General features: G+C 39.2%; 1 protein-coding gene across 3 annotated transcripts; it reads right to left on the bottom strand.

Annotated features, from left to right (window-relative positions):
- Nucleotides 1–3,160: 3,160 nt before the first annotated feature.
- LOC101745259 (alanine--glyoxylate aminotransferase 2, mitochondrial) lies at nucleotides 3,161–11,174 on the bottom strand. Of its 3 annotated transcripts, XR_009974239.1 has the most exons (11): nucleotides 11,080–11,174; nucleotides 10,402–10,481; nucleotides 8,920–9,104; nucleotides 8,484–8,607; nucleotides 7,492–7,680; nucleotides 7,138–7,266; nucleotides 5,603–5,755; nucleotides 4,988–5,209; nucleotides 4,225–4,470; nucleotides 3,458–3,636; nucleotides 3,161–3,397 (listed from the first exon to the last, which is right to left on the bottom strand). XR_009974239.1 is itself a non-coding variant. In XM_004931560.5 (10 exons), exons 1-10 carry the CDS (start codon nucleotides 11,090–11,092, stop codon nucleotides 3,538–3,540), a joined length of 1,440 nt encoding a protein of 479 aa, XP_004931617.1. In that variant the 5' UTR covers nucleotides 11,093–11,174; the 3' UTR covers nucleotides 3,161–3,537. The 3 variants fall into 3 exon arrangements, 2 of the variants coding, with proteins under 2 accessions (XP_004931617.1, XP_062527055.1); XM_004931560.5 differs by having other exon boundaries at nucleotides 3,161–3,636; XM_062671071.1 differs by lacking the exon at nucleotides 11,080–11,174 and adding an exon at nucleotides 10,959–11,021 and having other exon boundaries at nucleotides 3,161–3,636.
- Nucleotides 11,175–13,936: the final 2,762 nt, after the last annotated feature.

The following is a 13,936-nucleotide window of genomic DNA, read 5'->3' as shown; positions in this document are numbered from 1 at the left end:
TAAGGCAGTTTAACATTTGTCCATTATTTAAGTGATATGTACTTTTTTTTGAGCTAGTTTTCTGACCGCAACTTTGCCCGCGTGATCGTCACTAGATTTCGCTTGGGTTGAAAAGATAGGCTAAGTTCTTTCCCAAGGTTCAAACTATGTTCTATATATATATTTATTGCTTAGATGGGTGGACGAGCTCACAACCCACCTGGTGTTAAGTGGTTACTAGAGTCCATACACATCTACAACGTAAATGCCGTCACCCACCATGAAATATGAGTTCTAAGGTCTCAGGTATAGGTACAACGGCTGCCCCACCCTTCAAACCGAAACGCATTAATGCTTCACGGCAGAAATAAGCAGGGTGGTGGTACTAACCCGCGCGGACTCTCAAGAGGTCCTACCACCAGTAAATATAACTAGTCACGCCATAAGTTCTGTTACAGAAAATGTTTTTTTTAATGAAGTAAAAATATTATTAAAATGTATACCTTCACATTTATTAAAGTCTCAGCAAAAAAAAAAACTATTCGAAATGGCCACCTTTGGATTTTACACAGGCCTTTAATCTGTTTGGCCACGAATCAATGGATTTACGTATTGTTTCCAAGGGAATTTTCGCCACTGCTTGCTCCAAAGATTTTTTAAGATACTCAATGTCGCCGTATCGCTTAGAACAGACTATGTCCTCTAAAACTGACCATAATTTGAAGTTTAAAGGGTTGGAGGTCTGGGCTAGATCAGGGCCAGTCTTCAGCTCTTATAAGTCCGGAAGGTAGGGTTCGTGGAATGTGACTCCTTGATATGACACGCCCCACCAAACCATCACTGACGCAGGATGATGACCACGTTGTACCTTTCCGACCACTTGAGCAGCTTCTTTAGAACTGTGAGCGTACACTTTATCCTTTTTCTTATTTGTAGTATATTTAAAATCGTAATTTTTTTTAATCGGTAAAGAGGATTTTTCTGTGCGGATGACAGTGCGTGATTTATTCCATGTTAATAGTTTCGGGGATGTGCCCGAACAAACAAACAAACAGGTAGAAATTAACTCAATAAAAAAAAAACTAATGCTTTACGCGAAGCAGTGAACGGACCTTAACAACAATTAATGTATTACAAACGGGAGCGCAACAACTTAGCATTTATGTTTTAAATCGCTTTAATCGTGACACAGTGATAAGTTTTATGAACGCCCCGAGAGCTGAGATTCGGTAAGGTAATACGTTTTTGTATTTGATAAGGTAGAATTCGCGTGGAGTGGCCCGAAGGCCTTTCCAGTCACACAAAGACCTGAGTGTGAGTGAGGTGAGTGAGCCTGGGCTAAACAGGACGGGGGAAACTGTAAAGTCTTTCCATATACATTTTTACCTAGAGCCACTGCGGTCGTCCACAGTGCTTTTTCAGAGGTATTTTTTGCCACGTACCATCCGGCTATGGAATGAGCTCCTCTCCACGGTGTTTCCCGGGCGCTATGACATGTTCTTCTTCAAACGAGACTTGTGGAGAGTATTAAGCGGTAGGCAGCGGCTTGACTTTGCCCTTGGCATTGCTGAAGTCCATGGCCGACGGTAACCACTCACCATCAGGTGGGCCGTATGTTCGTCTGCCTACAATGGCAATAAAAAAATATATGGCACGTTGAATGCAATTAGCAAGAGGACATGTTGCTCTGACCCCACATAATGTAGGATAAGGGCAAGAGAAGAAAAAGAAAAGTTATCCTGTCGCGAAGCAGCCAAGAATGGATATCCGCTAAGCTACCCAATCCGAATTGCTCATCTAGAGCAATAAAAATAATGCTCATAGTAAATACTACTCGATATTATGACTTACATTTTTATTAGTACTAGTATCGTTAATGCGGGGCGTAGTGCCGACCTTATCAAATGTTTTTTTTATGGTGACAAGAAAACTTCAGTAGAAGGGTTTTCTTTAGAAATAAACACACAATAAATGAAAAATGTGTGCGTGTACTAGTGTACACACGTAAGAAGTGAAACTTATTTTTCGAAAAATGATCTACATGCAACTTTCTAGAAATTGGTTAAATAAAGTTAAATTAGATAAAGTTTAAACAAAAGGATTTTATTATCATAGACATGAATACAAAAAAGATGGCGCGTAACGGAAAAATGTGACGCGTAACCGAAAAATGTGACGGTAAATTTTTTTCCAACGCCGATAAAGAAGTTTCACTTCAAAATGCTTGTTGTAGGTACATTTATTTGATTTCAAAGCATAGTTATTACTGGTAGGATGTCTTGTGAGTCCACACGCGTAGGTACCACCGCCCTGCGTATTTCTGCCGTGAAGCAGTAATGCGTTTCGGTTTGAAGGGCAGGGCACCGTTGTACTGTAAAAGTGAGATTTTACAACTATGTCTCACGGTGGGTGGTGGCATTTACGTTGTATATGTCTATGGGCTCCGGTAACCACTTAACATCAGGTGGGCCATGAGCTCGTCCACCCACCTGAGCAATAAATAAATAAAAAGTTTTCAGATTACATTCAATGGAAGAAGCAGTTGTATTTTATTGTGGTATAAAATTGTAGTAGTTCCATTACTTCTTTCTTTTTGAAGTGAAACTTCTTTATCGGCGTTGGAAAAAAATTTACCGTCACATTTTTCGGTTACGCGTCACATTTTTCCGTTACGCGCCATCTTTTTTGTATTCATGTCTATGATAATAAAATCCTTTTGTTTAAACTTTATCTAATTTAACTTTTTTGTATTCATGTCTATGATAATAAAATCCTTTTGTTTAAACTTTATCTAATTTAACTTTATTTAACCAATTTCTAGAAAGTTGCATGTAGATCATTTTTCGAAAAATAAGGCCATAAATAAGTTTCACTTCTTACGTGTGTACACTAGTACACGCACACATTTTTTTTTCAATGCGGCAATTGGCTTCTTGCGCTGCTATTTTTGCAGTGTCGATTTTGTAAAAAAAAAAGTTTTATTAAATAAATACTTTAAAAAAAGAGGGGGAAGAGGTCGACCGAAGAAGACATGGATGGAGTGGGTGAATGACGATGTGAAAGAGAGAAGAGTGAGTGTTGAGATGACGGCTGATAGAAAAGAATGGAAGAGCAAAATTAGCTGTGCCGATCCCACCTAGTGGGATAAGGTGGAGAAAAAGAAGACTAAAAAAACGCAGAGAGATGAAATGAAATTCATTTATTTGAAATTGTAATCCATTGGGGTGAATTAAATGAAATCAAATGTTGATAAAATGAAATAAAGTCTCAATAAAATTGTAAGCATTTGCTAAGAATTTACTTCCGTGGGTTTTTTGGAGGAGCCCGGGAAGTTATGGACCAGCGACTCTGTTTCATTTTTCCACACTTGTGCACTTTCACAGATGCTAAACGGTTAATAAAGTACGTATTATTAGACGTTTAAACCTGAAGAATCTTCAGGTTTAAACGTCTAATAATACGTCAACAATCACTAAACTTAACAAATTATAAAAATCATCTAAAGTTCGCTTCACAGCGTTTCCGCCAAAATCTCAGTAATCCGTTTCAAAACAATTATCATTTCTTCGTGACCTTTTTAATGGCGTCGTCGATAACTGAAATACCAAAATCAACATCTGCCTTCGTGATGCACATCGGCGGCTTCATTCTGAACACCTGCAACAATTGACAACCGTTATTATTCATGACTAGCGACGCGCCCTCGCTTCGCTTCGGAAGCATTAAATTTTATTATTGATAGCTGAGTCCCGCGATGTTACAAGCGATTATTGTAGTACCGCGGGTGAAGCCGCGGGGCAAAGCTAGTCTAAAAAAAGTAGCCTAAGTTACTCCTTGTATCATCAGCTACCTATCAGTTAAAGTCCCGTCAAAATCGGTCCAGCGGTTCCAGAGATTAGCCGGAACAAACAGAACGACAGACAGACAGACAAAAATTGTAAAAAATGTTATTTTGGTGTATATATACCGTATATATAAATTCATATGCATGTAGTAAAAAGCGGTTATTTCAATATTACAAACAGACAATTTTTTTTATACGTATAGATTTCATTTAATCGGTCATAAAGCTAGTGGGTGAGCGACAAAACGAATAAATATAATTGAATGAAAAAAAAACAAATTCTGTTCCACTGAATTTTGATTCGAAATCGTATCTCATTCTAGTTACTGGAGATTGAGAGACAGATAATAATGAAATAGGTGTGGATGGTATTATCTAACTATCAAATACCCAAAACTCACATTACTCCACCGCCCGCCAAGTACGACTAGAACTCCATTGTCTTTAATCTCTTCGTGTATATCTTTCACAAGGGACACCGGCAGGGGTTTCTTAGTGCCAGGCTCGACCAGCTCGACCCCGATCATGAGGCCCTGTCCTCTCACATCGCCAATCACTGGATGCTGCTTCTGTAGCTCCATCAACTGCCTGATGAAGTATTCGCCAACAGTTTTGCTGTTCTTTTGAAGTTCTTCCTCGTCAATAACCTAAAAAACCAATTTGCCTAATCACAATTTCGGTATCGCTCACAAAGCATTTAACGGTGAAAGGCGATTGCATGCAGCAGAGATGCGAATGTTGCGATAGATGTGTGGAGTAACGAGAATGGATAGAATACGGAATGAATATGTTAGAGGAAGTCTGAAAGTGGCACCTGTGACAGAGAAGCTGAAAAGTGCGCGTTTGGGATGGTATGGACATGTGATGAGACGAAATGAAAATGAAGTTGGTAAGAGAATGTTAACTAAGAATATGGAAGGATATAGAGGAAGAGGTAGACTTAAGAAGACATGGATGGATTGCGTGAAAGACGATATGGGTAAGAGGGGAGTGAGCGAAGAAATTGTTTATGATAGAAGAGTATGGAAGGAGAAAACATGTTGCGCCGACCGGTAACTGGGAGAAGGGCAGGATAATGATGATGATTAATCCTGTATTGAGTGCATATAAGAGTTCATAGACATCGTAACATGAATATAATACGTTACTTTTAAATGCATTTACATCTAATACGGCCTTTCCAACTGTTGCGGCCAAAGCGTTTCCTCCAAAAGTGTTGAAATACGATTTTCCGCTGTGGGCGGCTGCTATCTCTTTAGTGGTGACGACAGCGGCCAGAGGGAAACCGTTGCCGATCCCCTTAGCCATCGTCACGATATCAGGCTTCACGCCGTGTGTCTCGAAGCCCCAGTAGTGGTCTCCGGTACGACCGAAACCCGTCTGGACCTAGAAGAAGTTAAATATTTGTATTACGAAACTTATTAATCTCTGTAATGTAATTTGAACTAAACTTTGAGGGCAGGAAATTTACTTTAGAATATTTTTTTAGGATTTCCTTCCAAAGCATATAAGTTTACGGTACGCCTGATGATGGGTGGTTACGGTCGTTCTGGACGTCAGCAATTTCAGGGGCACAAGACCACTGCTTACTGCTGACAACTCATTTCAAAATTCGTTTTAAAAGGATTCCGACCATTCCAGATTTAGTTGATACGTGACAAAAATGATCTCTGGAAAAACTTTGTGGACGAGCGAAACTTCCATGTAGACTTATACCACATTAAAACGTTCTCTGGTCTAAGTCTTCCTAAAACGTTCTTTGCTTAGGTTCTACCTCACCTCATCAGCTACATACAAGCCGCCATTCTTCTTGATTAGCTCTTGAGCTCTCTTCAGGTATCCCTTAGGGAACTGCACCACTCCACCAGCACCCTGGATAGATTCCGCGAAGAACGCTGCTACTCTGCCGGCTGGTACAGAATTACCTAGGAGCTGTCGTTAAAAAACAATGTGTACCTATAGGTATATTCAAAGACTTTTCAGTACCAAAGTACCAATAACACACGAGAGTCTTAACTTGGGGCCGCTTAATGTGATCAGTGAAATTAATAAATTATCAGAGTAAAAAGAAAGTATCAGAACGCAAATGCCGTCACCCACGCGTGTCCATATGAGTTATATTGTACAACCGTTGTCTAAACCTTCACACGGGAAAGCTTATGACCGCTTCGCGACAGCAATAGTCAGGGTGGTGGTACTTACCCATGCGAGTATACAATACGCCTTACCACCAGTAATTCAGCAAATTGATGTATGTATTTCGCACTATAAATTTTTGTAATGTTATTTATCCCTTCGTCTTGGAATTTGTAATAAGGGATGTTCTTAGAAAAAAATGACCTCTGTTTGCAGGATTTTATTACAGGCATAGTCGCAACGTGTATCCGAGCATGTGTCTATGTGTGATAGTGCTGACTTAGGGTACTAGTGATATGATATGTAACTATACTGAGACCTTAGAACTTATATCTCAAGGTGGGTGGCGCATTTACGTTGTAGATATCTATGGGCTCCAGTAATCACTTAACACTGGGCTGTGAGCTCGTCCACCCATTTCAGCAATAAAAAAATAAATATGACATAATAAGGTAGTATGTATAGTGGCGTATAGTGTTTTTTTTTCATTATGACTTTCATATTTTTATTCAGTTTTACCAGACTTATATTGATTGAAGTTTTTTTTGTACTAAATTTAAATAATAACATTGATATCAACTGAACTTGACGTATGACTGGCATTGACCTGAACTCTGTACAAAAATATGTATAAGCAGATAGTACGTCACGTTCAAAGATTAGAGAGCGGTGATAATATATAAAATAATAGTTTAAAAAAACTAACAAAATACGCTTTTATAGAAAATCCAACTAAAAAATAGAAAATAAATTTTAATAAATTTGAATTAAAAATAGTGTAAGAAAAAATGATTTTATTGTATCATCCTGTTTATTTCTGCCGTGAAACAGTAATTAATGCCTTTGGGCTTGAAGAGTTCGGCAACCACATGTACTGTAAAAACGGAGAATTCGAACGTCTCAAGCTGTATGGGCGGCATTTACGCTGTTGATGTAACGGCTCCGGTAATCACATGATAACAAGTGGGCTGTGAGCTACACTACAAGCTGACACTACAAGCAATTACATCCATATGGTATCACTATTGTGCCCGCCTCCAAGCATTCACGTGTTTGAAGGGCAGCTGTCATTGAAACATAAATTTTCTACCCACAATTTCCAATAAAACTCATCCAGTTGTATGTACCTATGCTCCGGTAATGGAGTTTGTTTTATAAAAAAATGGAACTTAACTGACCTCGTCGAGTTGATGAATGTATTTTTCGGTGCTAACGCATTCGCCGGGACACGAGCACGCGCCGGCCACCTGCGAAATGGAGTCTCTGCAGCCGCCCCAGCTCCCTCGGTACGGATCTGGATGTGCCGCCTGCGTGGTGAACATTTTATAAATATTTTATTTCTTTTATTGGCTTTTAGACTAACCTTTCCCAAAGTGGGCGATAACGCCCCCTTGTGGGCGCTGTAGGCCTAAAGGGGGCGGTAAGAGACTCAGAAAAAAATGGCGACGTTGTGTAGAGGCTTGGGAGGCGATTTGTAATTTCATCTAGGAAGACTCATAAAAACCGACTGATAAGCTCATTAATTAACTCACGTGATAAAATCCCGGCGGTACGGGGAGGTTCATTCTGTACGACTGTGTAGCAGATAGCCCCATGAGGCTGCTGTTGTATCCATGATAGCTGGTCTGGAGTGATATCACGTCCAAGTTACCCGTGTACGCCTTTGCCAGGATCGTGGCCAGATCGTTCGCTTCTGTTCCACTGTTCACTAAGTAGACGACCTAAAATGGTGGCTATTTGGTTAAGAACTTCAGACCCTCTTTAGTAAATTGTAAGTGTAGTTTTTTTGTTACTGTTAATCGCGATGACACGAATCCAATGGTATCATAAAAATGAAAAGGAGACACTCGATATTTATTGGGATAAATGAACAGGTAAGCTCTCGAGCCATCGGGGACCGTATAGATGACTACCTGATTTCCACCAACCACTCTGAGACACCTTTATTAATGAGGTGGAACTTTCGTTACTGGTGTAATACCTTACAGGCGAAGAAACCACCTACTCGCCCATCATTATAATCAGAGAGCAGGAAACAGAATTAAGATCAGAAAGAAGGTACCTGAAGAGCGAACACCGTTTGTTTGTTTTTAAAACTTCATCTCCTTTTTATTAATATCACCATAAAAGCCATTACAGCTTTTCAAGAACTTTAAATTTGCGCTATAATTTTGGCTTCAATGTTAATAGTATAATTTTACTTATGTGACGTTTGTGTAACTATACTTGAGACCTTAGAACTTATATCTCAAGGTGGATGGCGCATTTACGTTGTGAATGTCTATGGGCTCCAGTAACCACTTAACCCCAGGTGGGCTGTGAGCTCGTCCAACCATCTAAGCAATAAATCAGTCGTTGTTCGCTGTGTGCAGTAGGTCTATTGACACTTCGTGCACAAGAGATGACGCTCTACGAAGCCGAAATTAGCCGATTGTCTCTTTCCAACGGCCGATGTCCAATATTTATCGCCGGGTACTGTACCAGTTTTCGTCGAGACTGTCAGAGTCGATACGTTAGAACTTACGTTAAGATCATCGGGTAATTTAGACGACAATTTCTCAATGTATTCATATATTCTTGGATGCCGGTACAAGTTCGTCGTGTGCCATATTAAATCGATTTGTTCTTTGAGAGCTGCGTTTAGCTTCCTGTAATAATTAATAAGGCAACTCATTTTTTGACAGTTCTAATAATGCTAATAAGAGAGAAACGATAACATACATGTTTAGGTGGCATTGTTTAGTTGTTAGGTAGGTACTTACCTTTAGGTAATTTGCTTTTCAATATCTTTAGTCAGTTACAAAGCTCTGATGACAAAATTAAACTATTTAATATTCATAAACACTAAATAAAAGTTCTTTTCAATTCAACAAATTTAAATCACACAAAAGCATTGTGGCAACCCAGATTTGTTCCTAATAAACCCCTAGTCCCTATTCCCCCCAATCTATGGTACTTACGGATGACTATTTCCAACTGAGACAGTAACGACTCCGCCGAACAGGTCCAAGTATCTTTTGCCCTCGTGGTCGAAGAGCCACTGCATGTGACCCTGGTGTAATAGCACCGGCTTCTTGTAAGAATTAGGTATCGCTGGCGGCATATGTTTCGACTTCAAATGTTCCAGTTGTTCGTATGTTGGGCCCTGGGTGGATAAATTATTTGTGATGTTTAATCTATACTAACATATAAATCTACAGTGGTTTTTACGGATGTTCCGTTATAACTACTGAACCATGCATCCGATTGACTTGAAACTTGGTATCCATGCAGAAAATACATGTACTTAATGGATAGGCTAATATTTATATGAGTGTTGGACTCCCTACACCGGTTGCGGGGGCGTTAATGATGAGAATCTTTGAGGGGGTGAAAAATAATAATGTTGATTTTAAATGCTCAGCGAAGCAGACGGGTAGTATGATAATAAAACTAATATTTTGATGCCGAGTTCAACTAATTAACAGTTTAATTTTTTTGCATAACAATACTGTTACAAATTGAAATAGGCAAAATGGCGAGTTTCACTATAAATAGGTTTTATCGAGAGCACTTCAACCTCATTATAATAATCATCAATGAATATTCTGTTCTTTTGTAGGACAAATCAGTCAAGCTTGTTTTAATGAGGCGAGTGGCGTAGCTGTATCAACTGACCCTCGTGGCAAATTCATTGGATGGGGCCCCAATAAAGACGGTCACAGAACAGTTTAATAGTCATAAATCACTAAAGTCAAAATGGATTAGTTTTTTCGTCGTCAATGTTTTCTGCTCACGCGTAAGTAATCATTGGTCGTGCCATTCTCTTGTTAAAGACAGTAAAGCCCTAATCTGTAGTTGATCCTCTTACAGTTTGTTCTAACAGATTGCTGCTTTTTCAATTTACGTTATTTTCTTACCTAGTCTAGTCGAGTAAATATCCTAAACACCTCTTGTTAAGTGACCATCAGAACCGGTGTAAGTTATCTATGTCCTAATTGTGTTGTATGACTGTTGTCCCATTCTAAAAACCTAAAGCATTACTAATTCGCGGCGAAAATAGGAAAGGTGGTGTTGTGTCAAAGCGTAGGGGACTTTAACACGGCTCACCACCTGTATTAACGTAAATTTTATTTTTTACGGGTTTAATTTGTCTCTGAAGTTAGTCTTGAATACTAAAATAGTACATATTTCCTTAAGAAATTGGTACTTGCTTGTGGGATGTGAACAACAGCATAATCGACTCCTTCGATACGATTATTATTACGATACGACTACCTGGCGTCCTATCCTATAGGACACGATGACCACAAAATTTAAAGTCTAAATTTAATATGAGTATAAGAAAAAAATCTAAAAATGTACGGTGCGTGCCCGTTGTTGATTCTGGAATTTTTGTGGGTGCCTTGAAATCAGAAACCACGTTGTTTTTATTAATTATATGTAGGTAAATAAAAACTTACCTTATACTCTTTGGGTGTAAACCCGGTGGAGGGCATTTTAGCTGTACTATACGCCCTGCCAACCACATTGCACAGTCGTCCTGAAATATAAATATTATTCAAAATAATTTTGTGTCCTATCACAAATTTTACATAATATAGCAAGTATTCCAAACTTGTTTCACACTTTCTGGTTATATCGTTTACGGTCACATCCCACTACAGCACGGATGCTATCACTCCCTGAGACAGAGATCGAAGTCTAGAACATGTGCCATATCTCAAGCCAGGAGTCTTCATTAGTGGCGACAGAAAAGAAGACGTTAGCACCAACATGGCTGGGATTACAACATGCAGTATATAGCAACGCAAAAATCCTCGATTCTTCTAAGGAGGATTTCGGGACAATCTGCCCGATCACTCAAGCAACGAGTACTCGCTGTTAGCTTGGCCGGCAGCTTTGCGCAGATGGTAGGACAGATTGAAGCGTTTCAATCCTGCACTCCGTGTCTATGTAAAAATCAGTACTAAACCCAAAAATTAATAATGGAAAGAGTATTCTTCGGTGTGAGGCGTACGCGGAAGTTCCGATGCTCAGTTTAACAAAGCCTTTTCACACGCACGTTCATACAAATCAAAGCACTTCATCTTCACATAAAACGTCTTTATCTATAGTATTCAATACGGATGAAGTAGTACCTCTATTGGCCATTTAAACAGAATGTGCTATCACTACCGTACAACGAATGATACTAATACACGACAGTTTTGCGTCGCCGACCTTTGACTCTAGTTTTAAATTAAAACACAAAAGTATAACGTTTGTTCGCAACTTCGATTGCGATTTAAATTTTATTTAAGATTTAATTACTTTTTTCTCTGAATTATGACGTAGTTAACGTATTGACTAATTTGCACAATTTTACTGGTGGTAAGACCTCTTATGAGTCCGCGCGGGTGGGTACCACCGCCCTGCCTGTTTCTGCCGTGAAGCAGTAATGCTTTTCGGTTTGAAGGGTGGGGCAGCCGTGTAACTATACCGAGATCTTAGAACTTATATCTCAAGGTGGGTGGCGCATTTACGTTGTAGATGTCCATGGGCTCCAGTAACCACTTAACACCAGGTGGGCTGTGAGCTCGTCCACCCATCTTAGCAATAAAAAAAATATAAAAAAAAATGTGATAATTTAAGTGAATTTTATGAATTTTACACGCTCATAGTCAAATTTTAGTTTGTTGGATTGGCGAGCTCAGTCTGCTTAGTGCGAGTTTTTTAACGTTCTCGATAGCGTAAAAGTTAACTCGAATTTGTATGCAGTTCAAACGTTTGCGAGCGTTACGTTTGACATCCAGATTTGAGTTAAGTTTTACGCTATCGAGAACGTTAAAAAAATTACACTAAGCAAACTGGAGTTTATAGATGTCAGAACGAAAATACCACCACGAACATGACATGAAGTCAAAAACTCTATTGTAGTATAATATAATTTATATATACAATCATAGAGAACTGTCTCATTTAGGGGACTAATTGAAAAACTTTCCAGCTTTATACATATAAGCAGTAAATTACAACTGAAATAGCCACAAAAATAGCGCTAGCATATCAAGTTGTATGATATCGTATAAGTTATAAACGAAATGGAGTGTGCCGAGTTAATAAAAAAAACCTAACAAAATGACATTTGACGCCATCTTTGAAATTACATTACTTGCTACGGTGGCGTCTCCCTAGATGGTCGCTTTTACCTCTATCCTCAGTTTTTTTTGTACAACGGTTCTCCCGCTCGTCGATTCAGCACGCACAGCATGACGTGTGTTGGGACACACACGGACTGCTGGCGACGTGAAGAATCGCAGTTTAAGCATTTATTTGCCCCAGCTCGCCAGTCATTCCGCCAAAGTCAAACGGAATAGACGAGTGCATATACTCACTCCGCGATCACGGTTCCAACACACCGGTGACAGAGAACTTACCTACTCAAGGCTCCCAAAAATCACCCCCCTCAAATTGATTGGGGTACAATATGACAACACAAAATGTGAACGATTAGAGTACTTTGACTCGACGAGTTTTAATTGAACACACATCCTCAACTTTGGTATCAACATGGAATTATAATACCAACACCAGAATATTAACACGTATAAGGGATCCCCAAATTTCAATAATTGGATAGCACTAGTCTAACTATTTGTAGAAATTTTATTTATTAATACGCATAATTAGATTGTACATTGTAGCACGTACCTGACAGACTCATTTAATTTTCTATATAAACGTAATAACGTAATTGCTATGGCAATAAGATAAGACAAAATTATCGGAAATACGTTATTTGTCTAACTATATTAATAATTATTATTTAATGTAGATAGTCAGATTCAATGTTGCGTGATTTGATTAGGTTAAAATCTCGTGAACAGACTTCGTGGCCTCACAAACCTAATACGATAGCACGTGCGTTGCTTGAGATCCACATATCATCCACATATCGCACACAGAGATCCACACGGAACGATTCAGAGTACACGTGTAATATTGACAGTAGAAAGGAAAATGTAAATAATGCAATTACTTTGCAATAATTTGCTTGTCTCATTATGCTAGTGGCTAACAGCTGATAATCTCGTTCGATTTCCGGTCGGAGCCGGTTGATTCTTAATGATATTGCCATTCAGTCTGTATCTTCAAATTAGGCATTACTGGTAATCGCATTAATAAAGTCAATACTATTAGGTGGAAATGTTAGGACAGCTCCTCACGGAAACATCACCCGTTCAGCCTCATTCACACTCCTAGATCCAAGGTATTGGAGTAAATTATCACTTGTACATAGTTTCATTTTTAACTAAATTGTGTTTAATTGTAATTTGAAGTCGTCGTGGCCTAAAGGATAAGACGTCCAGTGCATTCGTATCGAGCGATGCACCGGTGTTCGAATCTCGCTGGCGGGTACTAATTTTTCTAATGAAATACGTACTCAGCAAATGATCACGATTGACTTCCACGGTGAAGGAATAACATCGTGCAATAAAAATCAAACCCGCAAAATTATAATTTGCGTAATTACTGGTGGTAGGACCTCTTGTGAGTCCGCACGGGTAGGTACCACCGCCCCGCCTATATCTGCGGTGAAGCAGTAATGCGTTTCGGTTTGAAGGGTGGGGCAGCCGTTGTAACTATACTGAGACCTTAGAACTTGTATCTCGAGGTAGGTGGCGCATTTACGTTGTAGATGTCTATGGGCTCCAGTAACCACTTAACACCAGGTGGGCTGTGAGCTCGTCCATCCATCTAAGCAATAAAAGAAAAAGTCTCTAAGTCATCATCATCTTAGGCCCTTATAGCCCAGAGTGAGTCTTTCCTTGGTCCCGTATCTCAAATGGACACACAAATTTATTTGCTATAACAGCCGCCTAATGATCGCCAATATCGAAAGGAGCACGGATTATCGATGTACCTATTTGAATTCGTTAAACAGCAGTTAGCGCCAACGTCTAAATCGGCTAAAATATGTAAATGCCATTGAAATAATATATTTTTGAATCTAAT

The sequence above is a fragment of the Bombyx mori genome, chromosome 11, assembly GCF_030269925.1.
Source record: "Bombyx mori chromosome 11, ASM3026992v2".
NCBI lineage: Eukaryota > Metazoa > Arthropoda > Insecta > Lepidoptera > Bombycidae > Bombyx > Bombyx mori.
This window is presented reverse-complemented; position numbering and strand designations above follow the sequence as displayed.

Excerpts from the sequence above, each read along its gene's own strand:
- LOC101745259 (XM_004931560.5), bottom strand. Across the intron at positions 9,105-10,401 it reads TTACACCCAAAGAGTATAAG|GGCCCAACATACGAACAACT; the intron begins GTAAGTTTTTAT and ends TTATCCACCCAG. Across the intron at positions 3,637-4,224 it reads TTGGCGGGCGGTGGAGTAAT|GTGTTCAGAATGAAGCCGCC; the intron begins GTGAGTTTTGGG and ends CAATTGTTGCAG.